This window comes from Oncorhynchus mykiss, chromosome 10, assembly GCF_057628025.1.
Source record: "Oncorhynchus mykiss isolate SJ-2025 chromosome 10, ASM5762802v1, whole genome shotgun sequence".
NCBI lineage: Eukaryota > Metazoa > Chordata > Actinopteri > Salmoniformes > Salmonidae > Oncorhynchus > Oncorhynchus mykiss.
In genome coordinates this window covers 47,407,990-47,433,468 of record NC_143031.1, presented here as the reverse complement: position 1 = coordinate 47,433,468, position 25,479 = coordinate 47,407,990, and the positions used below count along the sequence as shown (strand labels likewise).

Below are 25,479 nucleotides of genomic sequence, written 5' to 3'. Positions count from 1 at the left end.
TAGGCTGGATAGAGATCTGCCTAAAAAATGGTGACCATCCTTTAGACATCCATATTTACAATAAACATTCAGCCGTTTCTGATCCGTTTCTCTACACCCACAATTAGATTTCTGACATTCACTGTGAAAATGCACAGCTAGTTGTTGTGTTCACGTATAAGGGTCTGTGGGAGAAGAGGCCTTTCACCATTCTGCTATGCCTATGCTTGTCCTGTTCTCATAAGCGTTTGTGTGTTTTATTACTATGATGGATGCTATATAAGAGGGTGTGTGTGCGTTTTGTTTGTTTTTGAGAATATCAGTGACATGGTTGGCTCATTGGCCAGACAGCGTAGAGCCCACCCCCTGAGATGTGTGGATGTGGTGGATCTTGATGGTGTAATACCCTGCGCCCAGCTCGCCCCCTCTGAAGGCTATCTGCATGCATGATACTCACAAGCTTTATATAGCAGTGTGGGTGAATTATTTAAGGATTGGTTTGCAGCAGTGTTTTACTGCACACAGGCCTCTTACATAATGAAACTTCCCTGAGGTCTAGCGATGAGAGGGGGTAGAGGTGGGAGATGGAGTCAGGGAGAGTAGTGTAGTGGAGAGGACAAATCTAAAGGATAGAGTAAGGGGGGGGGGGTGGAGGAGAGAGACACTTGCACATGATTGCACACACGCATGAGAGCTCTTACAGTAGCAACAGTCATCAACAAGTTTATTTTATTTTATCCATCAGATATTGACTGAATTATGGCACATAAAACATTTTACTGGCACGGACAAATAATGAATGGAGTTCAGGGATTTAGGTGTTCAATTCCTGTCAAATTTAACTTTTGTTCTAAGAATATACTAAGGTATACGTTGTCATTTTCTAATATTTTGTGTAAAAATAAAGAAAATGATATGTTCTTAATTTGCATAAATATACAATGTGTATTTGCATATACTGTATGAATTCATTAATGTAAAGGGTTAACGTAAACACCCCAAGAATCGGGTAGGTGCCCTGTACACGTGACGTGTTCCCATTTTGAACCATTTAATATCAATTTTTTTGTAATTGTATTTTTCACCCCTTTTTTCTCCCCAATTTCGTGATATTCAATTGGTAGTTACAGTCTTGTCTCATCGCTGCAACTGCCTTGTGGACTCGGGAGAGGCGAAGGTCGAGAGTCAACACGACCCCGCCAAGCCGCACTGCTTCTTGGCACACTGCTCGCTTAACCCGGAAGCCAGCCACACCAATGTGTCAGAGGAAACACCATACAGCCTGGCGACCGAAGTCAGCGTGCACGTGCCCAGCAGGAAATAAAATGCACTGTAGGTCTACCAATGGACAATCGGATGGCTCAGACTACCGTGTCTGCAGTAACGTAGCAGGCGTAAAAGAACGCTGCACGATTGAGACTGAGATTTCAAGACTTTTAAAACCATGACTAAGAAGAGACTGTTAACGAATTACAGCAAAGAGCTGCCAATAAAATACGCGCTCTACCTACTTCCACTCATGCTACAAACAGCAGTGAAGTTGCACTGAATGAGTAGGAATGTGTATGGAGAGGTTTACCTTGTTATTATTGGGTCTTTTTAATATTGTGGAATACTTCACTTTGTCTAGGCTCAGGCTGAGACCCAGATGCAGACACAGGAGGTGGATAATATGAGTCTCAGAGTTTATTACAGTACAAGGGGCAGGCAATCAGTAGGTCAAGGCAGGCAAAGAGTCATAATCCAAATCAGAGTCAGGCAGGTACAGGACGGCAGGCAGGGTCAGGACAGGCAGAAAGACCAGAACTAGGAAGACTAGGAAAAGCAAAAACTAAAGCAGAGGAAACACGGGATCCCGCTGGTAGGACTTGGCGGGACAAGACAAAAGACGCAGCTATAAATACACAAGGTAATGGGAGACACCTGGTGGGGGTGGGAGACAATCACAAGACAGGTGAAACAGATCAGGGTGTGACATTCTCTGGTCATGTGAGTAACAACATTAATTTGTGCACAAGGCAGAAATTGCGGTGCAACTCGAGTTTCGCCATCAGTTTGAAGACGGTGTCCCTTTTTGGTTAGTGTCAGTGGAGGAAAGGGAGAGTAGAGGGACGTTGAGAGGCAGACCCTCAGTCTGCTCCCCTCGAAGAGTGCAATTGGGGTCTGCAATTCGGCGGCGTTCCTGCATGTGGCTGTTCCTGCATCTCCGATAACCCCTCTTTTTTACTTCAATTGGTAACTTTTTAAACTAGGACAGGCAGGAGGCGATGGTGCTCCAGTACAGTAGGTGGCGTTAATGCACAATAATGTTGGATGCCAGTCCCCGATAAACCCACAGATGCAGGGGCGACAACGGTACTTGGCTAGCTGTACACCAGTATTGTTTTTTAGCTAGCTGTCGGGCTCTATTTTCCTGCAGTCCTGTTAATGATGGCGATGGCAGTTGTTTGGCAGGTGGAGGCGAAGGACACTGTGTTCTAGCTTCACCAGCCAGTCCAATACACACCAGGCGGGAGGCATGGCGACACCGGGTACTGGCTAGATAACTAGCATGCACACAGTGTCCCTAACTAGCAAGTTAGCTAGCACACAATGTCTCCCCATCCTCCCACCTGCTGTGCTACCGGTAGGCGGTGGCGACACCGGGTACTGGCTAGATAACTAGCATGCACACAGTGTCCCTAACTAGCAAGTTAGCTAGCACACAATGTCTCCCTATCCTCTCACCTGCTGTGCTACCGGTAGGCGGTGGCGACACCGGTAGACAGTGTCCTTTACCCCCACCTGTCGGGCACTGTTTTCCCACAGTTCTATTAATGACGGTGAGGGCGGGTGTCCCGCTAGGTAGCAAGGAGGACTCCGGCAGGTGGGATTGAAAAAACTCATGCAGGAACCAATGGGATGCTCGGGGGGGTTCATGAAGGAACCAATGGGATGCATGCAGGAACACCCCAAATTGCAGGCTGCAGTTGCACAATATTGCTGCACTCTCCCTCCACTGAGACTGACCATCAGACGCAGATTCCATCAGCCCAGTAAGATAAAAACATTTTTTAAACTATTTATTTATTAATTATAAACATTTCTTCTTACTCAGCTGTGCCCGACAAGTAATTCAACAACTAGTGTGAACATTTAGCCTACCTCAAATATTGAAATATATACAGTATCAGTCAAAAGTTGACACACCTACTCATTCAAGGGTTTTTCTTTTGTTATTATTATTTTCTACAAAAATGAAAATAATAAAAATAAAACAACGAAGTAAGCTTTATTTGTAATATTTTCTACATTGTAAAATAATAATGAAGACATCAAAACTATGAAATAACACATATGGAATCATGTAGTAACCAAAAAAGTGTTAAACAAATCTAAATATATTTAACATTTGAGATTCTTCAAAGTAGCCACCCTTTGCCTGGATGAAAGCTTTGCACACTATTGGCATTCTCTCAACCAGCTTCACCTGGAGTGCTTTTCCAACAGTCTTGAAGGAGTTCCCACATCTGCTGAGCACTTGTTGGCTGCTTTTCCTTCACTCTGCGGTCCAACTCATCCCAAAGCATCTTAATTGGATTGAAGTTGGGTGATTGTGGAGGCCAGGTCATCTGATGCAGCACTCCATCACTCCACTTCTTAGTCAAATAGCCCTTACACAGCCTGGAAGTGTGTTGGGTCATTATCCCGTTGAGAAACAAATGATAGTCCCTCCAAGCGCAAACCAAATGGGATGGCAAATCGCTGCAGAATGCTGTGGTAGCCATGCTGGTTAAGTGTGCCTTGAATTCTAAATAAATCACAGACAGTGTCATCAGCAAAGCACCATCACACCTCCTCCATGCTTCACGGTGGGAACCACACATGCAGAGATAATCCACTCCCCTACTCTGTGTCTCACAAAGACACAGAGGTTGGAACCAAAAATCTCAAATTTGGACTCATCAGACCAAAGGACAGATTTCCACCGGTCTAATGTCCATTGCTTGTGTTTCTTGGCCCAAGCAAGTCTCTTCTTATTGGTATCCTTTAGTAGGTGTTTCTTTGCAACAATTCAACCATGAAGGCCTCATTCACTCAGTCTCCTCTGAACAGTTGATGTTGAGATGTGTCTGTTACTTGAATTCTGTGAAGCATTTATTTGGGCTGCAATTTCTGAGGCTGGTAAATCGAATAACTCATCCTCTGCAGCAGAGGTAACTCTGGGTCTTCAATTCCTGTGGTGGTCCTCGTGAGAGACAGTTTCATCATAGCGCTTGATGGTTTTTGCTCCACTTGAAGAAACTTTCAAAGTTCTTAAAATGTTCCTGATTGACTTACCTTCATATCTTAAAGTAAGTACATTTATTTAACCATTATTTTACCAGGTAAGTTGACTGAACACTTTCTCAATTACAGCAACAACCTGGGGAATAGTTACAGGGGAGAGGAGGGTGGATGAATGAGCCAATTGTAAACTGGGGATGATTAGGTGACCGTGGTGGTATGAGGGCCAGCTTGGGAATTTAGCCAGGACATCAGGGTTAACACCCCTACTCTTACGATAAGTGCCATGGGATCTTTAATGACCACAGAGTCAGGACACCCGTTTAAATTCCCATCCGAAAGACAGCACCCTACACAGGGCAATGTCCCCAACCACTGCCCGGGGGTATTGGGAAATTTTCTTTAGACCAGAGGAAAGGGTGCCTCCTACTGGCCATCCAACACCACTTCCAGTAGCAGTTGGTCTCCCATTGAGGGACCGACTAGGACCAACCCTGTTTAGGGTTGTTCAGAAGCAAGCCAGCAGTGGGATTCCATATTTTTGATATCTTCGCTATTATTCTACAATGTAGAAAATAGTCAAAATAAAGAAAAACCTTGGAATGAGTAGGTGTGTCCAAACTTTTGACTGGTACTGTATATTTTGAAATTACTACCTCATTACTACAGTACTGTTTTTAATAGATTCATTTTGCATATACTTATATTTTTTAAATCATGTAAAAAAAAATAGTAATAATAATCTCAACAGTAGATATCGCTTGCATTTTGAAAGTCATCTTGACTCAGAAAAGGTTGGTGTCCATTGATCGAGAGCTAGGCCTACCTGTGTCATGTAAAAAATCTCCCCAGCGTGAAATAGTTCTGATCGTTCGGTGTTCTGGTTGTGACATCATGCTATAAAACGTCTCCCAGTTCCCAGTTCAATAATTGGACGCGCAGCTCTTTATGTGGGATGGCTGAGCTCGTGCGGATGTTTCTCTCACACCCTCCTTCACCTAGAAACATTGTTCTGTGGGCACGTGCAATTTTCTTCACACGTCTGCCAATTAATGGTGGCCAGGAGTATTGACTCTGACCAATCAGAAGCTTGTTGAGACGTGAGGTCAGCATATAAATACCCGGACTCGCGCGGCGAAGTGCGGAGGGTTGATGTGAAAGTTTTTTTTGTGATATAAAGTAAAATATTTATAGATAGGTGTAATCTGGATTAATAAAATGTTTGTTAGCAATACAAACAAGTTAAAATCGCACACTTCTGAGAACAAGCCATTATTAAGACCAGTTTACAGCTAATTATGCTAGTTAGCTAGCAAGGGCGAGGGGGTGTGAGAAAAACATCTGCACGAGCTCAGCCATCCACACAAACGCGCGTGCACTGTGAAAATGTTTACAACATGATGTCACAATCAGAACAATCGGGAACTATTTCACACCATGAAGATTTTAACAGGACAACCTGCCCTCACCTGCGCTGTCTAGACTGCTGCAATAATTACTGTTAATTAATTCTGTTGCATTATTCAACAAGTGTGTCAATAGCAGGATACCCTCGGATTAAAAATCAACAAGCTTGGCTCCAGATTACACCTATCTATACATACTTTACATTGTTTGTAAAATCACACATAATATCACTATAATCCAAGTGTTCCTTTTGGGAGGTTGCTTTCATTTCAGCGCATCTAATTTGGAAACATTTCAACTGTATTATATATATTTTTTGCACAAAAAATGAACACCCAAAATAATCTTTCTTTCTTGTGATGCAGGTGTCGAGACAATACGTTACACCCCCGACAAAGTGTTAGCATTCTTATAGATGTAACCGGAAAACAATGCATTTAATTGAGCCCATTTCAGCCATTACCAGGATGTGTTTGGCAGGTCATGGTAAACATTTCCACGGTCGCAATGTTTATTTAAAAAAAATGACAGGCACAAGCAAGAGTATGAAAGAGTCTCAGGAGTGAAATGAAAGCAATCAATCCAGCGAAATGTAAGTGACAAGTGAACCCCACAAACACAATAACTAGATGGCTGAAATGTGCTACTTAAAGTATACAGTTTGGAGGGGGAGACATATTATGGCCAGTGGACATAGGCCTACCCTACATGGTTTAGTAGGGGACAGAACACTAAAGGTACGCCTAGAACATAGCACCTAGAAGATGGGTCATAGAACCAACTCCTAGAGCCATCATGGGGTGGTGACAAAAAGAGACATGAACCGATGACTGAGTTCTGCCATTTTGTGAATGTCCAAATGTATGCTCTACGCATAACTGAAGAGCAATGTGCAGCTCTAATTTCAACTGAGTTTACCTGTTGTGGTTTTGGGACATCATCAGTACTGTAGACTGGTCAAACAAACACTGCCTAGTGTCTACCCTGGCTGCTCTGTTCAGATCCCCGCTAACATGGCTTCCTCCTTGGCTCCTTCTCTTCCCAGTCTTTAGCATATTGGGTTTTCATGCATGGGCTGATCTGTGGGCCGCAAGCTGCCATACGGCCTGGCAGACTCCGTGCAAACAGTCAGAATGCACTTTAGGGCTCTGCACATTTGGGGTTTTGCACAGGAAAGAAACAGGGTCAACGTAGGTCCAATCAGTGAACACACTCATTTAGACATTTCTAACATTCGCATCACAGGCTATTGAGCGCTATGATAACAAACCCTTCAGTTATCCCAACAGCTACACAATCTCAATTAAATGGAGTACAGAGTACAGTGATAATCCCAACAATAATAACGAGACGAATGTCAACATTGGTATTGAATGGACTCTTTAAAGGTCAAGAGTTATTCACAGTGCACACAGGAACCAAACACAACATCTTGTCACCCAAATGATTAGGCAACATTGTTTGCCATGTTATTTACAATATCTCCACGTGTCTCTAGTCTTGTCTATTTAATAAAAGAAAAGCTCGCTGGCAACACTGCATATGGCTTAGGCGGGAATCTGCACTTAGGTAGTAAATTCTACTCTTTAGTTATGTGCAATGTCCATTACAACGTTAGGATGACATAAACCACAAGCCCTAGTCCTGGAGCAACTTTCCTCCCTGCCGCATATCCCTGTGTGGTAATGAAGACGGTCACAGGCCCAGATAGAGGGGGGACAGCAGGTTTGGTAGAAGCAGGGCTGAGACAAGTGACAGGTGCCGCTAGCTAACACAAGCCTGGGCCAGAGACGTGACAGACAGACAGACAGACAGACAGGTTCACATAGATCCAGACGGACAGTAGCTACACACCTAGAGGATGAGTATTGTGCTGTACGTGTGGACAGATTGACAGGATGCCAGGGCTGGATGGAGAGTATTCACTGTTGCTGTTGTATTAGTTAGGTAGAAACCTGGGCAGTGTTCGACCAACAGTTCCCCCCCCGTCTCTCTCTCTGCAGCATCCAGCCTGGCAATGTTTCATGACAGGTTGATATACAGTAGAGTGGCTGTAAAAAAAAAAAGAAAGGACCTAGGCAACAAGGCATACATGAAGGTACGGTACATGTGTCTGGTGGTAATTACTGTAGGCTGTGCAATGACGATAAGTCCATGGAATAGCAGAATGGGTGAGAAGCATTATTTGTGTTGTTAGTCTCCTGTTTATTGAAACCCTTACTCAATTATCAAGCTCCCTGCCCTTTCTGCATTGTCTTGGGGAAATTGTGCTTCATAAAGAGAGAGAACGAGGGAATACTGTATGCGTCTCTGATCCTCCCATGCAAATCGCAGTATTTCGCGCTGACACTGGCTGTACTTCAAAAGTTAGCTGCTGTTGCCCGGCAACGTACACCACAGTTCAACTTAGCTTGGGCGCCCAGTCGAAGTGAGCTGTCTCCCATCTCAACCCCCCACCTCCCCCTCTTTCTTTCTCTCGTGTGTTTTCACCATACCTGGTGTTCTCTCCCTCGAAATCCTCCCTCCTTTTTTCGGTTTCTTTCTCTTGCTCCCCTCTACACTCTCATCTCTCTCCCTCTCGCCCTCTTTCTCTCCCCCCCCCCCCCCCCCCTCTAATGTCCACCAGTAATCTCCCTGACTTCTCAGTCTTTTAGCTTCGGAGAGTATCAGAAGCACAGTACTGTCTGTTGTGTAAAAACGCACACTGAAGGAAATGACGCACACTCTCAAACGCATACAGACATGTCTACAAACATACAGGGCATTAAGTATCTCTAGTCTCTTTATTAGGTACAGTACCTACCACTGCAGTTCTACCATTAGGGCTCTTTTTGAGTGTATTCTAGTGGCTGTTCAGTGACGCCTGTAGGTTAGACTGAGATATAAACACACCAGACAGGCCACTGAGATTGTGACACTGTTCTTTTGATCACACAGCTCTGCCTCATCTCGCTCCTGCTAGCTGTGGGAACACAATCTGGTTCATAGCATTGAGGAGTGAACATTATTTGCTCTGATTACCACCATTAAATCTTTTGTCTTGCCCATTCACACACACACAATCCATGTCTCTGTTGTCTCAAGGTTTAAAAATCCTTCTTTAGCCCATCTCCTCCCCTTCATCTACACTGACTGAAGTGGATTTGACAAGTGACATCAATAAGGGATCATAACTTTCACCTGGTCAGTCTAGGTCATCGAGTGTTTTGTACACTGTGTATATTTGGAAACACAATACAGTCAGGTATACACACCTACCATATATGTAAGCACAGAGACAAACGCGTTAACATTCAGGTGCAACGTACGCACATGGACATATACTAACATGAACTTTCACACACAGACACACGCACAGATAAAACACAAACACACTGTTGAATGGGATTAATTTACCCCAGTGAAAATCTCATGCCAGGCCTGGGCTCATTATCCCAGCAGCAGGAACATGAGATTTCTCTCTTTTCCCCCTCTAGTCAAGCATCCATTATTTAACAGCATGTTGATCACGTTGGGCCTCAGCTCGGAGAACTCTCTGCTCTCTCTCTTCTATTCCCCCAGCGCTCAGCTCAGCAGCTCCCCATCGCCACATGCACTGAGCAACACAAATCTCTAGCCGACAAACTTGGCCATATTGCCTATATAGTTGTGAGTTCACAGGTGCATTGTCCTATGGGTCAAAGGACCTGCCTGATGTGTGGTGTTTTCATTCTAACTGGTCTGTGATGTAAGAGCACAATGGTGTTGGATTTAGTATCCAATCTGAATCAAACATAATTGTCTACGACCGATTGATTGGAATGCAAACCTGCTTTCATAGTAAGGCCACAGGTCCAGCAGTAAGAAAGGCTGCTGCGGGCCTCCCGGGTGGCGCAGTGGTCTAGGGCACTGCATCGCAGCTCTAGCTGTGCCACCAGAGACTCTGGGTTTGCGCCCAGGCTCTGTCGCAGCCAGCCGCGACCGGGAGGTCCGTGGGGCAACGCACAATTGGCCTAGCGTCGTCCGGGTTAGGGAGGGTTTGACCGGTAGGGATATCCTTGTCTCATTGCGCACCAGTGACTCCTGTGGTGGGCCGGGCGCAGTGCGCGTTAACAAAGGTAGCCAGGTGCAAGGTGTTTCCTCCGACACATTGGCGCAGCTGGCTTCCGGGTTGGAGGCGCGCTGTGTTAAGAAGCAGTGCGGCTTGGTTGGGTTGTGTTTCGACCTTCGTCTCTCCTGAGCCCGTACGGGAGTTGTAGCGATGAGACAAGATAGTAATTACTAAAAAATGAAAAGGGGGTAAAGTCTTTCGACCAAAGTCTTTCGACCACTGACACAGATTAGCTTCAGTGCAAAAAAAAAAATCCTTTTGTTGCTCCCAAAGCAATGGATGGGATGTTTTCAGAGGATGTCTGGCAGACAGGTGCGGTCTTATTCATGGGTTTAGATTTGTATTAACGACCCAGTGAAGTTATTCCTTCAGGCTAAAGTTTTGTTTCCTGTCGTATTACAGTATTATTGGCTTTCTCATTAGAAATGATGGCACCCTCTGGTTGGAACACAACACAATCTGTTCCCTCTTTATAGGGATCGGAGAGACATATAGTAATTACTCAGATAGAGGGCTTTATCTGCCATCACTATGTTGAGCAAACATTTGTTAAGATGTTTATACATACTGGATTGTTGTCTCTCACTAAAAAAAGAGGTTGTGTTATCTGGGGAAAAAATCACGTGGATATTTTTATTCCACACATCCGATTTGTACATTTACAGCGATTCATAAATGATAATAGACTGTGGAAGCATCCATAATTAAAGTAGGCCACATTTTGGAAGAATTTGTTGACAGAACCTTTCCCCTCTGCCATTTCTGCATAAAGAAGACAAAGTTAGACTTTCTTTTAGGTGTCTTGAAGGGCGGGGTTAGCTTTATGCATATACTGTAAGCACCATAATTGAACGGGCTCAGCAAGTTTAACCAACGTATTGGAGGATAGAGTATCTGTTTTAGGCATTAGTTGTAACATGAATTGTAGAAGCCGGTACAATGAAGACATCTAACTAGCCTGCGGCAATCCCTTGTTGTGTCCTTACGGTGGTACGCAAACGTTCAGCACCAGCACGAACCAAAACAAGAAGCTGGTCGCTGATTCAGCACCACGGCCGTTAAACAGCGCCAGGCAGCTCATAAGGAAATGTTTCAACGCACCTGTGTTGGGCTCTGTCTGCAGGTCTGCTGTGATAGACACTCTGTGACGCTTTTATTGCCATACTGCTCTCAGACTATTTGGAATCCGGCATCTGAGGATGTCTAACGGTTTCCCCCTGTGAGCTGGCTGTACAACTGAGGCTCTGTGTTCAACTGATATACCGTGTGAGGGTCTCTAAGAGGAGTGGTCTTTGTTCCCTGTCTCATGATGGTTTGATTTGATGGGTCTGTTTCCTCTTCACATTGGCTCTCATCTGCCCCGCCCCCTATATCTGGGGCCCTCAGCGTTTTGATTGGATTGTACTGTACTACATGAAGTCATGTTCCCTGGTACAATACATCCCGCAGAGGGAACTAATGTGATAGGAAGGACAAGCTAGCTAATGTAGAATAATCCTCTGCACCATCAGTCTGGACCAGAGTTAAAGTAGCTTGCAAACATTATCACATAAAGTAAGATAAAAAATAAAAAAAATGTAACAAAACATTATGCGATTAGAATTCTCTGGGATCTTTTCCCCGTGCTTAACTTTAAGTCTGAAGTATTTGTGTCCTAGCCTCAGAGCAGGTGATCACGGACTGTCTTGACGTCCCATTGGGGTGTGTTGTCTCACCTCACTGTGTTGTCTCCACAGCCGTGCCCTTCCCCCTGAGTCATCGCCTCACGTTGAAGGAGGTCTTTGACTGTGAGGGGAAGCCCAGGGTGGACCTGCTCAAAGCCCACCTCACCAAGGAGGGCCGCGTGGAGGAGGCCGTGGCACTGCGCATCGTCAACGAGGGCGCCGCCATCTTGCGCCAGGAGAAAACCATGCTGGACATAGAAGCACCAGTCACAGGTGAGGAATAGAGATCACTTTTACCTTTTTGACTTTGGCGAAACAAACGTTGACTAACGTTCATATCACGGTCCAACAGGGTGGAAGGAAGACAGACCTGTCTGTTGAAGAATAGATATGATTTCTTCTGGTTACTTGGTCCAGTGGCGAGTGAGAACGAGTATTATGAGTGACTAGGTTGCTGTGAGAGTGGGTCTGTGGGTCTAAAGTGCTTCAGACTGAGGGACTCTTTTATAAGCAGGTTAACGTGAGAGTGAGTCTGAGCTCTGGATTAAACCTGCACTGTAGAGAACTTGGTATTTTGGCTATCTGGGAGAATGTACTTTCATTTGATGTATAAATGTATGTGTGTGAAGGTGTCTTACTGTACTATGTCTATAAGCAAATATTTGAGGGCAAGTAGAGTGTCTGAAAGTGAAACAGGAAGACAAGCATAGCGAGACTGGGAGTGAGTGTGCAAATGAATGACCTGAAATACAAAAATAAACTACAAAGCACCTGACTGGAGTTGAAATGAAGATGAAAAGTAGAGACGGCAAAGCAGGACTCTCTATATGCAGAGTCCCATATCGGGTAGCTGTCACTTTCAAGTGTTACAGGCATGTAAGAATAATATATTTCTCAAGCACCTCAAGCGCACTGTATCTCTCTTTATCTTTCTTTTCAAGTATCAGAGCATCAATGTTGAGTGTTGTTTGAAGATTCCTCTGACAGGCGGCACTTATACATGATGAGGACCAGAGTATACTGAGGCTTGTTCAACCAATCATAGAAGTACAGAGGTTTGTCACCTCACCTGCATTTAAAGGGTTTGACTCCAAAACGCAATAATAAACCAATTGAAACTCAATAAAACGTATAGCTTATGTCCAGCTGAAACTGGTTCCGGCTGCTCATCTCACTTACGCCTGCTGCTGAAGAGAGAGAGAGAGCGAGAGCGAGAGAGAATGTGTGTGAAAGGAGCCTTGGTCTAGGCTACTGTTGATTGTGAAGATGGAGTCCTTTTTTGTTGAAGTTAACAAAAGTTAGAGGGGAAAGAGTATAGTGAAAAGATGGGGAATGTTTCTGTATTGTAGTGGATGAGAAGAACAAATGGACTGTGCAACTCACTATTGAGGTTGGAAGCAATTTTCTACTTATTATCAATTGTTTAGTCATTTTTATTTATTCATTATTTTACCAGGTAAGTTGACTGAGAACACATTCTCATTTGCAGCAACAACCTGGGGAATAGTTACAGGGGAGAGGAGGGGGATGAATGAGCCAATTGTAAACTGGGGATTATTAAGTAGGTGACTGTGGTGGTTTGAGGGACAGATTGGGAATTTAGACAGGACACCAGGGTTAACACCTCTACTCTTACAATAAGTGCCATGGGATCTTTAAGGACCTCAAAGAGTCAGGACACCCGTTTAACATCCCATCTGAAAGACAGCACCCTACACAGGGAAGTGTCCCCAATCAAATTTTATTTGTCACATACACATGGTTAGCAGATGTTAATGCGAGTGTAGCGAAATGCTGGGGCATTGGGATATTTTTTTTAGACCAGAGGAAAGAGTGACTCCTACAGGCTGTCCAACACCACTTCCATCAGCATGTGGTCTCCCGTCCAGGGACTGACCAGGACCAACCCTGCTTAGCTTCAGAAGCAAGCTAGCAGTGGGATGCAGGGTGGTATGCTGCTGGCAAATTATTATCTTTGTAATTATTATTGTAGGCCTATTTAATCATCTAAACCAGTTCTTTAAATAGCCTGTGCAAAAAGTGTTTTGTTTGATTTTGTTGGGACATTTTTGTTGGCTAAATTAAGTTCCAAAGGCAGTGCGCACCGGCACACAAATCATTTTTTTATCATTTGTTTTTGTTTTTAAGGAGATGTAACTGTGGATCATTTGGCCAATATCGCTTGTCAATTGATGGCGCTGGCAGGGCCCAATTGTAGTTTTACAGTTGTTGTTTTTCTCTTTTTCTACTCTCGGATCTGAACGGGTCACTCGGATGCGAACCAGACCCAAACGGTCTGTTTTCCACGGTCCTTGTCAGAACGGGGCTGACTCGCCTGGGGTCCATTTGGAACGTGTCTCTGTTTTTTGAAAATGTATCTATGCATATGGGAGATCCATTTCCATCTTTTTAGACCTGTGAAAACCTCTAACTTTTCTCTCTCTCTCTCTCTCTCTCTCTCTCTCTCTCTCTCTCTCTCTCTCTCTCTCTCTCTCTCTCTCTCTCTCTCTCTCTCTCTCTCTCTCTCTCTCTCTCTCTCTCTCTCTCTCTCTCTCTCTCTCTCTCTGTCTCTCTGTCTCTCTGTGTCTGTCTCTTTGTGTCTGTCTCTTTGTGTCTGTCTCTCTGTGTCTGTCTCTCTGTGTCTGTCTCTCTGTGTCTGTCTCTCTGTCTCAAACCTGGCCCATTATCTGCTCGCATGGAGCAGTGCCCATTTCGGATCTCTCAATTTGACGTATCTTCCCAGGTCCCTCAACATGGATGCAGATATACGTTCCGGGGGAGTCCTTTCTCTACAGAGTGGAGACCGCACCCCTTGGGTGGTTGCCCAGATATGGGACCAGTTCAGCACGGGCGACGTAGATCTTTACGCATCGCGTGCAAAAGTGCATTGTCATCTGTTCTTCTCAATGAAGGATCTGGGCACTCTGTTGGGAATGGAGGCTTTGGCGTATCAGTGGCCTCTGACCCTGCTCTATACGTTTCTTCCGGTGGACCTCATTCGTGGAGAGGGTCTGTTGTTGATTCTGGTCGCTTCCCGTTGGCCCAGACAACCCTGGTTCCCGGAGATCATCCGCTTGTTGGGCGGGGGACCCGTGGAGGGATATATTGTCCCCGGCGCACGGGAGAGTTTGGCACCCACAACCGCAGATATGGGATCTGTGTCTGTTGTGCGCTTTACACATGTACACTACATGACCAAAAGTATGTGGACACCTGCTTGTCGAACATCTCATTCCAAAATCATGAGCATTAAAATGGAGCTGGTTCTCCCTTTGCTGCTATATCAGCCTCCACACTTTTGGGAAGGCTTTCCACTAGATTTTGGAGCATTGCTGCGGGGACTTGCTTCCGTTCAGCCATAAGAGCTTTAGTAAGGTCGGGCACTGATGTTGAGCGATTAGGCCTGGCTCACAGTCGGCGTTCCAATTGAACCCAAAGGTGTTCGATTGGGTTGAGGTCAGGACTCTGTGCAGGCCAGTCAAGTTCTTCCACAACGATCTTGACAAACCATTTCTGTATGGACCTCAGTTTGTACACGGGGTATTGTCATGCTAAAAGAGGAAAGGGCCTTCCCCAACCTGTTGCCACAACGTTGGAAGCACAGAATCGTCTAGAATGTCATTGTATGCTGTAGCGTTAAGAGTTCCCTTCACTGGAACTAAGGGGCCTAGCCCGAACCATGAAATACAGCCCCAGACCATTATTCCTCATCCACCAAACTTTACAGTATGCACTATGCATTCGGGCAGGTAGTGTTCCCCTGGCATCCACCAAACCCAGATTAATCTTTCGGACTGCCAGGTGGTGACCTGTGATTCATCACTCCAGAGAACGCGTTTCTACTGATCCAGAGTCCAATGGCGGAGAGCTTTACACCACTCCAGCCGGCGCTTGGCAGTGCACATGGTGATCTTAGGCTTGTGTGAGGCTGCTCGGCCATGGAAACCCATTTCATGAAGCTCCCGACGAACAGTTATTGTGCTGACATTGCTTCCAGAGGCAGTTTGGAACTCGTTAGTGAGTGTTGCAACCGAGAACAGACCATTTTTAGGCTCTACGCGCTTGAGCACTCAGCGGTCCCGTTCTGTGAGCTTGTGTTGCCTACCACTATGCGGCTGAACCATTGTTGCTCCTAGACGTTTCCACTTCACAATAACAGCAGGTACAGTTGACTGGGGTAGCTCTAGCAGGGCAGACATTTGACGAACTGACTTGTTGGAAAGGTGGCATCTTATAACTGTGCCACGTTGAAAGTCACTGAGCTCTTCAGTAAGGCCATTCTACTGCCAGTGTTTGTCTATGGAGATTGCATGGCTGTATACACCTGTCAGCAACGGGTGTGACTGAAATAGCCAAATGCACTAATTTGAAGGGGTGTCTACATACTTTTGTATATATAGTGTATACGGATAGGACCAAGGATATCTGCATTGTGAGCAGCGTTTGTATTTTTTTTTGCTAATCTAGCTCGGAGTAGGGCCCTTTCTAAGCCGCGTCTCTCTCATTGCATTGTGGAGGCTATGTCCCTGGCATATGACACCAAAGGATAATGGTTGCCTAGCGATATGCATACTCACTCCACTCGGGGTGTGACAGCTCCTTGGGCATTGTTCAAGAGCATGACAAGTGGGGATACCTGTGCTGCAGTAAATTGGGGTTTCCCCACATACCTTTTGTGAGGTTTTATCACTTGGATGTAACTGCTCCTAGTGTGGCTCCTAGGGTTCTTATGGCTGGCTCCGGGAGTGGGTGTTAGGCAGCGTGCAGGTTGTGCATTTATCCGGGTTACCACAGTTCCCCATGTCATTGAGCCTTGGGCTGCCCGTGGGAGCGGCAGCGTGTAAAGTGCGCATTTTCCGGGTTACCATAGTTTCCTTTGGACGTGCGCCGTGGCAGTGCGCGCGTACACAAGTTACTGCAGGTTTCCTGTGGGCTTGAGCCTCCAGCTGCCGTGGTTCATCGACTCCGGTCGATGCTATGCAGAGCATGTGTTGCGCTTCACCGAGTCACGACAGGTGTTCTGTTTTTTTGGGGACTCGCGATTCCTTGTACGAGTTCTGGCTTTTCAGGCTCACAAGGGAAGTATTGTTCTTGGAACCGTGGGGTCTGTGGACTTAGGCTGTGGTGGCAGCGTGTCAGTACACATAGCCAAGTTGCAGCAGGTTCTTGTTCCCTAATATGGGGCTCTGACAGTTCAGTCCTCATCAGGCTCTGACAGTTCAGGCTTCTCCGGTAAGTATTAGGGAAAAGGATGGCTTCCGTAACCCCTTTTTGGAGTCGGTGAAACGTGTGTGTGCTTGGGCTGCCACGGGCCTCCTAGTTTGGTATCATCTGAGCCGGCTTGGGGCGTGATTGTATGTCCCTTAGTATGTTATTCCGAGTGACCGATTGAAAGGGAACATACGGTTATGAATATAACTACTGTTCCCTGAAGGAGGGAAAGAGGTATAACATATTTTGGTCCAACATATTTGGGCTCACTGAATTGGGCATATTTGGGCTCAATTGAGGAATACTGGCAGCCCCAGTATTATAGCCAGGAAGGCGGGGCTTCCGAGGGCGGGCTTAGCATCCATTGGTCCGTAGGGCGTGATTTCAGTTTTCTTCAGGTGAATATGATTGCTCGTTGATTTCGAGGTATGTTATACCTCGTTCCCTCCTTCAGGGAACAATAGTTATATTCATAAGTGTTCATTCTTTTGTACAGTGACTCCACTCAGCCCACTGCAATGGTAGAGCGGAACAGCCCGACAGTCCAGACAAATCCACACTACTGAGCATGAACACATCCCAGCGAAAGCTGCTTGGCTGCTGGAGCACCCAGGTGGTTCAAATGGAATAAGATACCCTTTCAAAACACTAGGCACCTTTTTTGATATTGTAAACATGAGAAGCAATTGCGAGAGACAGAGAGTGTTTACATGAGTGTGCATGCGTGTGTTTGTTGTAGATAGACATGTGAAATAGCTTTCTGGTAGTACTGGAGAACAATAATACAAGTAATAGTATTTACCATTACGTCTAATCCCATAGCAAGTAGACCTATTTACCATTACGTCTAATCCAGTGGAAACTGCTGAGGGGAGGACAGCTCAAAGTAATGGCTGGAATGGAGTCAATGGAATGGTATCAACCACATGGAAACCATATGCTTGATACTATTCCATGAACTCTGTTCCAGCAATTATTATGAGCCGTCCTCCCCTCAGGATCCTCCACTGGTCTAATGCCATAGCAGGTAGACCTATTTACCATTACATCTAATCCCATAGCAGGTAGACCCATTTACCATTACGTCTAATCCCATAGCATGCATACCCATTTACCATTACATCTAATCACATAGCAGGTAGACCTATTTACCATTACGTCTAATCACATAGCAGGTAGACCCATTTACCATTACGTCTAATCCCATAGCATGCATACCCATTTACCATTACATCTAATCACATAGCAGGTAGACCTATTTACCATTACATCTAATCACATAGCAGGTAGACCTATTTACCATTACATCTAATCACATAGCAGGTAGACCTATCTACCATAAGCATTCTCAAAGCTACTTGTTTATTTGATACGGACATGACATTAATAATAGACCACTTTCACGCATACTTTATTCGTCTTCATTTTGGCTTATCTTACCAAGTCATTATGAACAGATACGGTTATACTAACTCACAACACGCGCACCCAAACAACCAGCACACAAAGTCGCTTACTGTACAAACACTCCCATATGCACGAGTCTCACGCGCGCACGCATACACAAACCTGCAAACACAACAGCACAGCAAAAGCACACTCACTCATTGGACATTGCTGGTTCATTCACATACACATCCTTTTCGGGATTTAGTCTTGCCTCTGTCATTAAGAACAGCATTCATGGGATGCTAGATGCAGACTAACTTACATAATACTTCCTTAGGGAGAGAGAGAGAGAGAGAGAGACGAGGTTCTCTTCTGTACACATCAGCCTGTTCTACTCTCCCCCATGTCTGGATCCCCTGTCATACTACGGCCATGGAGGGAGAGGAAGGCTGGAGTAAGGCAGTAGAGGACACAGGAAGTCACCGTTTACCATACTACATCAGCAGCTAGTGTTCACTTGGACTGGGCTGTAATGTGAGTCCCGACCCATTTGCTTTGTCAGATAACTGCCCATTTATCCCGTGTTTATACAGGTGATTACATTGAGATTAGAAATCTATTTGTACGCTGGTGCCTGCCTGTCCTTGTTCGTGTGCTATAATTTAGTTAGAAATAGGCACACTGTGTGTCACCGACATTAGGGGTCATAGGTTCTTCTAATTCTAGTTTCATTTCATTTGGTATTAGTATCCATTTTCATTTCATTCCTGCTCTGAAAAAGGCATTGGTTGCCATTGTGCAGCATGTGTTACCAAGATATACTAGGAGTTGGGAACATGATAAATAGACATATCCCAATGTACAGATGGCTCCTCCACTGGCACTGAGTGATTGATTGGTGGACGGACTGACGAAATGGTTGATTGGTTGGTGGGAGATGGTAAATGGGGACGGGATACCTTAGTTACAGTACAATGGGGTAGTCCTTCGACCCTCTGGTGAACAAGCGCCACAAACATGAGGGTCCTATGCTTCATTTGTTGAGCATGAAATATGGATGATGATGTGGGTATCAGTGCAACAACATTCTTAAGAATAGAGTTGCAAAGTGTGGATCTCTATGTAAGACGACTGTATTTTTGCTGTTACTAGCACTGTTTTAGAGTGTCTGTGCTTAGTCTTACGTTTGTGTGTGTGTGTGTATTTATGCATTCATGTACTACTACTGTATGTGCAGTGTGCATATGCTATTTGTGCGTGTGCGTGCAAGCATGTGTGCGTGTGTTGATTGCTTTACTCACACAAGCAGAGGCTCCCACTCGCATTGCTCTGAGCTTTGAGTGGACAAAAGGCCACAGTGGAGCTGATAGAGGGAGACCGAGGCAGACGGAAGGAGGAGAGGGAGGGTGAGTGGGAGCGAGAGAGTGGTGATGAAAGAGAGGAGATGTGGAAAGATGACGAAATGAGATGCAGGTTTAGTCTGTAAAGCCACAGTGTTGAGCATCCAGGGTCCAGTTGTTATTGTCTCCAGGGGATTGGAGCCAGCCAGCCAGAGTCCCAGAGTCCCAGCCTCCCAGGCTCCCTCCCCCAGGCCCAGGGTCCCTGAGCCACACCCACCTCCTACTGGGGGTAGCATCGCTATGCCAACACCACGCGAGGGCGAGATGATATATAGAAACTTCCATTTATTTAATTATTTATTCTCATAAAAATCATATCGCCATGGCAACAGGAGTTTGCAACTTCTCTCATCTCTCTTACACTCTCTGAGAAAATCACTGAACCGAGAAACAGCATAAATCTTCTACTGTCTAATTTACACAGGAAAAGCATGCATCACACAGGCACTCTCTTTTTCTCAGTACCACACACGCAGACTTACAAGACTGCAGACACACACACTTTATCATAAAATTGAAGTCGGAAGTTTACATACACCTTAACCAAATACATTTAATCTCAGCTTTTCACAATTCCTGACATTTAACCCTAGTAAACATTCCCTGTCTTAGGTCAGTTAGGATCACCACTTTATTAGAAGAATGTGAAATGTCAGAATAATAGTAGAGAATTATTTATTTCATCTTTTATTTCTTTCATCACATTCCCAGTGGGTCAGACGTTGACATACACTCAATTAGTATTTGGTAGCATTGTCTTTAAATTGTTTAACTTGGGTCAAACGTTTCAGGTAGCCATCCACAAGCTCCCACAATAAGTTGGGTGATTTTTGGCCCATTCCTCCTGACAGAGCTGGTGTACATGAGTCAGGTTTGTAGGCCTCCTTGCTCGCACATGCTTTTTCAGTTCTGCCCACAAATTTTCTATGGGATTGAGGTCAAGGTTTTGTGATGGCCACTCCAATACCTTGACTTCGTTGTCCTTAAGCCATTTTGCCACAACTTTGGAAGTATGCTTGGGGTCATTGTCCATTTAGAAGACCCATTTGCGACCAAGCTTTAACTTCCTGACTGATGTCTTGAGATGTTGTTTCAATATATCCACATAATCTTCCTCCCTCATGATGGCATCTATTTTGTGTAGTAGACCAGTCCCTCCTGCAGCAAAGCACCCCCACAACATGATGCTGACACCCCTGTGCTTCACGGTTGGAATGGTGTTCTTCGTCTTGCAAGCATCCCCCTTTTTCCTCCAAATAGAACGATGGTCATTATGGCCAATCAGTTCCATTTTTGTTTCATCAGACCAGAGGACATTTCTCCAGAAAGTACAACCTTTGTCCCTGTGTGCAGTTGCGAACTGTAGTCTGGCTTTTTTATGGCAGTTTTGGTGCAGTGGCTTCTTCCTTGCTGATCGGCCTTTCAGGTTATGTCGATATATATATCTCGTTTTACTGTGGATATAGATACTTTTGTACCCGTTTCCTACAGCATCTTCACAGGGTCCATTGCTGTTGTTCTGGGATTGATTTGCACTTTTCGCACCAAAGTATGTTCATCTCTAGGAGACAGAACACGTCTCCTTCCTGAGCGGTGTGACCGCTGCGTGTTCCCATGGTGTTTATACTTGCGTATTGTTTGTACAGACGAACGTGGTACCTTCAGGCGTTTGGAAATTGCTCCCAAGGATGAATCAGACTTGTAGAGGTCTACAATTTCTTTTCTGGGGTCTTGGATGATTTCTTTTGATTTTACCATGATGTCAAGCAAAGAGGCACTGAGTTTGAAGGTAGGCCTTGAAATACATCCACAGGTACATCTCCAATTGACTCAGATTATGTCAATTAGCCTATCAGAAGCTTCTAAAGCCATGACATCATTTTCTGGAATTTTCCAAGCTGTTTCAAGGCACAGTCGACTTAGTGTATGTAAACTTCTGACCCGCTGGAATTGTGATACAGTGAATTATAAATGAAATAATCTGTCTGTAAACAATTGTTGGAAAAATTACTTGTGTCATGCACAAAGTAGATGTCCTAACCGACTTGCCAAACTATAGTTTGTTAACAAGAAATGTGTGGAGTGGTTGAAAAACAAGTTTTAATGACTCCAACCTAAGTGTATGTAAACTTCCGACTTCAACTGTATATAAAATGTCCGCTGTGTACTTGATGTAATGCTAACAGATCCAGTAATAATGTGCTGATCTTTTCTCATGCTGTGGGATTTGATGTTTTGCAGTGTGTGGGGACATCCATGGGCAGTTCTTTGACCTTATGAAGCTGTTTGAGGTGGGTGGCTCGCCGGCCACGACGCGTTACCTCTTCCTGGGAGACTATGTGGACCGGGGATACTTCAGTATCGAGGTAAGAGACCTTTAGACTGGGAGGCATTCCTGCCGTTTCCACATGGAATGAGAGACAAATGGCGTCTCTGTCCTGCTGCCTCGCTCCCTGTGCCTCTCCGTGTGCTGTGCTATGTCCCTGCGCTGCTATATTGGAGGAGCTATAGTGCACTGAAGCACCGCAAAAGCACCACGTGGCCAGCTTCCCCCGGAATCTTCCGTGAGGAGGAAGGAGGAATCATCCAATCACATGCAATCGATGCTGACAAGTTGCATTTGCATAAAGGAAGGCTCTCCCGCTGGCCTGAGGGGTTGATTATCCGCAAACAGACTGGCTCCACCAATTCTCATGATTATCATACTATCTTTATCAGCTGTCACCAAATCAATGGCTGGGGGTCCTCATCTGATATATACTGAACAAAAATATAAACCTAACATGTAAAGTGTTGGTCCCATGTTTCATGAGCTGAAATAAAAGATCCAAGAAATGTTCCATACGCACAGAAAACGTATTTCTCTAAAAGGTTTGTTTACATCGCTGTTAGTGAGCATTTCTCCTTTGCCAAGATAATCCATTCACCTGAAAGGTGTGGCATATCAAGAAGCTGATTAAACAGCATGGCCATTACACAGGTGCACCTTGTACCGGGGACAATAAAAGGCCACTCTAAAATGTGCAGTTTTGTCACACAATGCCACAGATGTCTCAAGTTTTGAGGGAGCATGCAATTGGCATGTTGACTGCAGGAATGTCCGCCAGAGCTTTTGGCAGGGAATTGAATGTTCATTAATCTATCATAAGCCGCCTCCAACGTCGTTTTAGAGAATTTGGCTGCACGCCGAACTGGCCTCACAACCCACAGATCATGTGTAACCACACCAGACCTCCACATCCGGCTTCTTCAATTAGGGGATTGTCTGATACCAGCCAAACAGACTGTCAATAAATCTGAGGAGTATTTCTTTCTGTAATAAAGCCCTTTTATGGGGAAAAACGACTTCTGATTGACTAGGCCTGGCTCCCCAGTGGGTTGGGTTGGCTCCAAGTGGGTGGGCCTATGCCCTCCCAGGCCCACCCATGGCTGCGCCCCTGCCTAGTCATGTGAAATCAATAGATTAGGGCCTAATGAATTTTATTTCAATTGACTGATTTGCTTATATAAACTGTAACTCAGTAAAATCGTTGAAATTGTTGCTTGTTGCGTTTCATATATTTCAAATAAAGGTCCATTTTCAGGCCTTTTCTGGTTTGAGCTCGAGGCAGTCATTGATCGTGATACGGTCTGATTTTATATCCAATGTTATATAACGCCGACGTTGTTATCGTCAAGCTGCAGCCTGATGCAGGCCTTTTTTTTTTAGGTCCTGAACAGTGTATCATATCATTCAGTTTTTGTGTGTGTATGTAAACTGATCTAATAACCCTTTATCTACTCTCTTGACAGTGTGTTTTGTACCTTTGGTCGCTGAAAATCCTCTACCCAAAGACGCTATATTTACTGCGAGGAAACCATGAATGTAGACATTTGACAGAATACTTCACCTTCAAACAAGAATGTGAGTACTCTCCAGAGATGTTCTATTTCTGTGTCATCTCGTGCATTGTTCCTTGAGAGGCTATGAAAGGATTCTTGAAAATGAAAGCGTGATACATTAGCGAAAAGTAGTGGATGGATGGTTCGAGCCGAGGTATCCCACGAGGAGAAGCAGTACTACAAGTACTACAAGTACAGGTAGACCTGGAACCTATTTCCGTATCTTCTCCGGTGGCACATCACCATGGTTACCAATGCTGTGAAAGGTTGGGGATTAGGAGTTAATGAAAAAAGACTGCCGTGGCATACAGACACACACAAACAAAGATGAAATCGGGTGAGCCCGGGGAGAAGTGTGAGAAGGTGTTGTGATGAATATCCGAGATCCCTTAGCTGGGAAGGAATATGACAGATGGTAGAGGTGTTCTCTGGGTCTTAGGTGATTTACCCAATAAATTACTGGGAGTTTATAAGGAAGTGTGCGACTCTTAATTTTATTTTTTATAGTTCTCTGGGTCTCTTAACATCCATGGAGAAGTGCATGACGGGAGTCATCTTGTTCTTCTCTGCTCAGTCGGATCACACAATACAGTATATCCTCTTGAGAGAGGATGGTTGGATGTTATTACGAAAAGACATCCAAAAATGTATGCACTCCCTACTGTAAGTTGCTCTGGCTAAGAGTGACTAAAATGTAAATGTTTTTGACTGTGAGATATTGTGTTTGTTCTTACTTGGACTATCTGTTCCAGGCTGAAATCTCTCTTAAGCGTGAATCATGCATTAATGTCAACGGACAGCTTATGTAACAGTCAAAGCTATTAGCTCGTATCTCACGTCAGGATTCCACCTTGATGGATGACTTGTGTGGTCCCTGAGGTCCCTGTTTGTATCATTGCACTGATCCAGTTGTGTCTCTGTGGTGGACAGGTAAAATCAAGTACTCGGAGCAGGTGTATGACTCATGCATGGACGCTTTTGACTGCCTTCCCCTGGCTGCCCTCATGAACCAGCAGTTTCTGTGTGTCCATGGAGGACTCTCACCAGAAATACACAACTTAGATGACATAAAGAAGGTATTGAACTACCACCATGGCACTGACAAGCCATGCTTAGGAAAATCAAATCAACTGTGTTTCACGTCTTCGCATACTTCAGTACAGCACTCGTGCATTTTGTGTGTGAGTGCATGCGTGAGTACCCGTGTACGTGCGAGAGAGTGTTGTTTTTGTGTTTTGAATATTTGCGTATTTGCTCGTGTTTGAATTCAGTACGTTTCTCTCTGCTGTAGATAGACCGGTTCAAGGAGCCTCCAGCGTTTGGGCCCATGTGTGACCTACTGTGGTCTGACCCTCTGGAGGACTTTGGCAACGAGAAAACCCAGGAGTACTTCAGCCACAACACAGTCCGAGGCTGCTCCTACTTCTACAGGTCAGCTCTCTCTCGCTCCACCTCAACACTTACTTTCTTTCATAACTAGTCCGCGTGTTTTTGAGTCGTCAATTATCCCACTCTGGATCTGTCGACCAAACAATTACCTCCAAACCAAACGGCACGAATCCAAATCTCTATTTGTACACACACAGGGAAATGCAGCGCGCACACAGCCCCGATGTGCATCTGTGTTGCCGTGGTTCTGTATCCTGTCAGCCATAGTGTGTGCCGTTTATATGTCATGTCGGTGTGAGATACAGCCGCTGCACTGACCTACATTCTGGGGGCCGAGGGTATTTGGGCAGAAAGCCTTGGATGTATATGGGGCTGCATTCGGTAGGCTCTAGGTAGGTGCCCAGAGCCTGGCCGTTATTCGTGTATTTTCTTTCCTGCCCAAATCTTTGAACACTTTAATATTTCACACGCCAATGACAACTTAGATGGGGCGTGGCTGTAGGGAGGGGTAGAGGGGATGGTGGTGGTAGGATAGGGTGGATGGAGATTTTGGTGCAATACATGGCTGTGGTAGGTGAACACATCCTCATAAGAGGCTTTTTTTTTTACACACATAAACAAGTGCACACCTCAGGCCATTGGTCTGTCAGTTTGAGAGGGGGCATATGGGATCCCTGATGATTAGTAGGTGTTATTGGTGGATCTCAGCTGGCTTATGTCCATGTTGTAAAGGCTTTGTGTCCTTTTGTGGACTGTATCATTCTGAATGACCACAGCAATACATGGAAGGGAACTATCAGAC

General features: G+C 45.0%; 1 protein-coding gene across 3 annotated transcripts in view; it reads left to right on the top strand.

Moving 5' to 3' along the window:
- LOC110534116 (protein phosphatase 3 catalytic subunit alpha) overlaps positions 1 to 25,479 on the top strand; it is a 53,362-nt gene that overhangs the window by 14,116 nt on the left and 13,767 nt on the right. For 2 of the 3 annotated variants that reach the window (XM_021618794.3, XM_090186888.1), the window contains exons 2-6: positions 11,479 to 11,679; positions 21,648 to 21,772; positions 23,199 to 23,310; positions 24,219 to 24,364; positions 24,580 to 24,719. In XM_021618794.3, the coding sequence (XP_021474469.2) occupies positions 11,479 to 11,679; positions 21,648 to 21,772; positions 23,199 to 23,310; positions 24,219 to 24,364; positions 24,580 to 24,719 (724 nt within the window). Of the gene's footprint in view, positions 1 to 1,997; positions 3,015 to 11,478; positions 11,680 to 21,647; positions 21,773 to 23,198; positions 23,311 to 24,218; positions 24,365 to 24,579; positions 24,720 to 25,479 lie in introns of those variants that run through there. The other variant, XM_021618793.3, reaches the window with a different exon arrangement.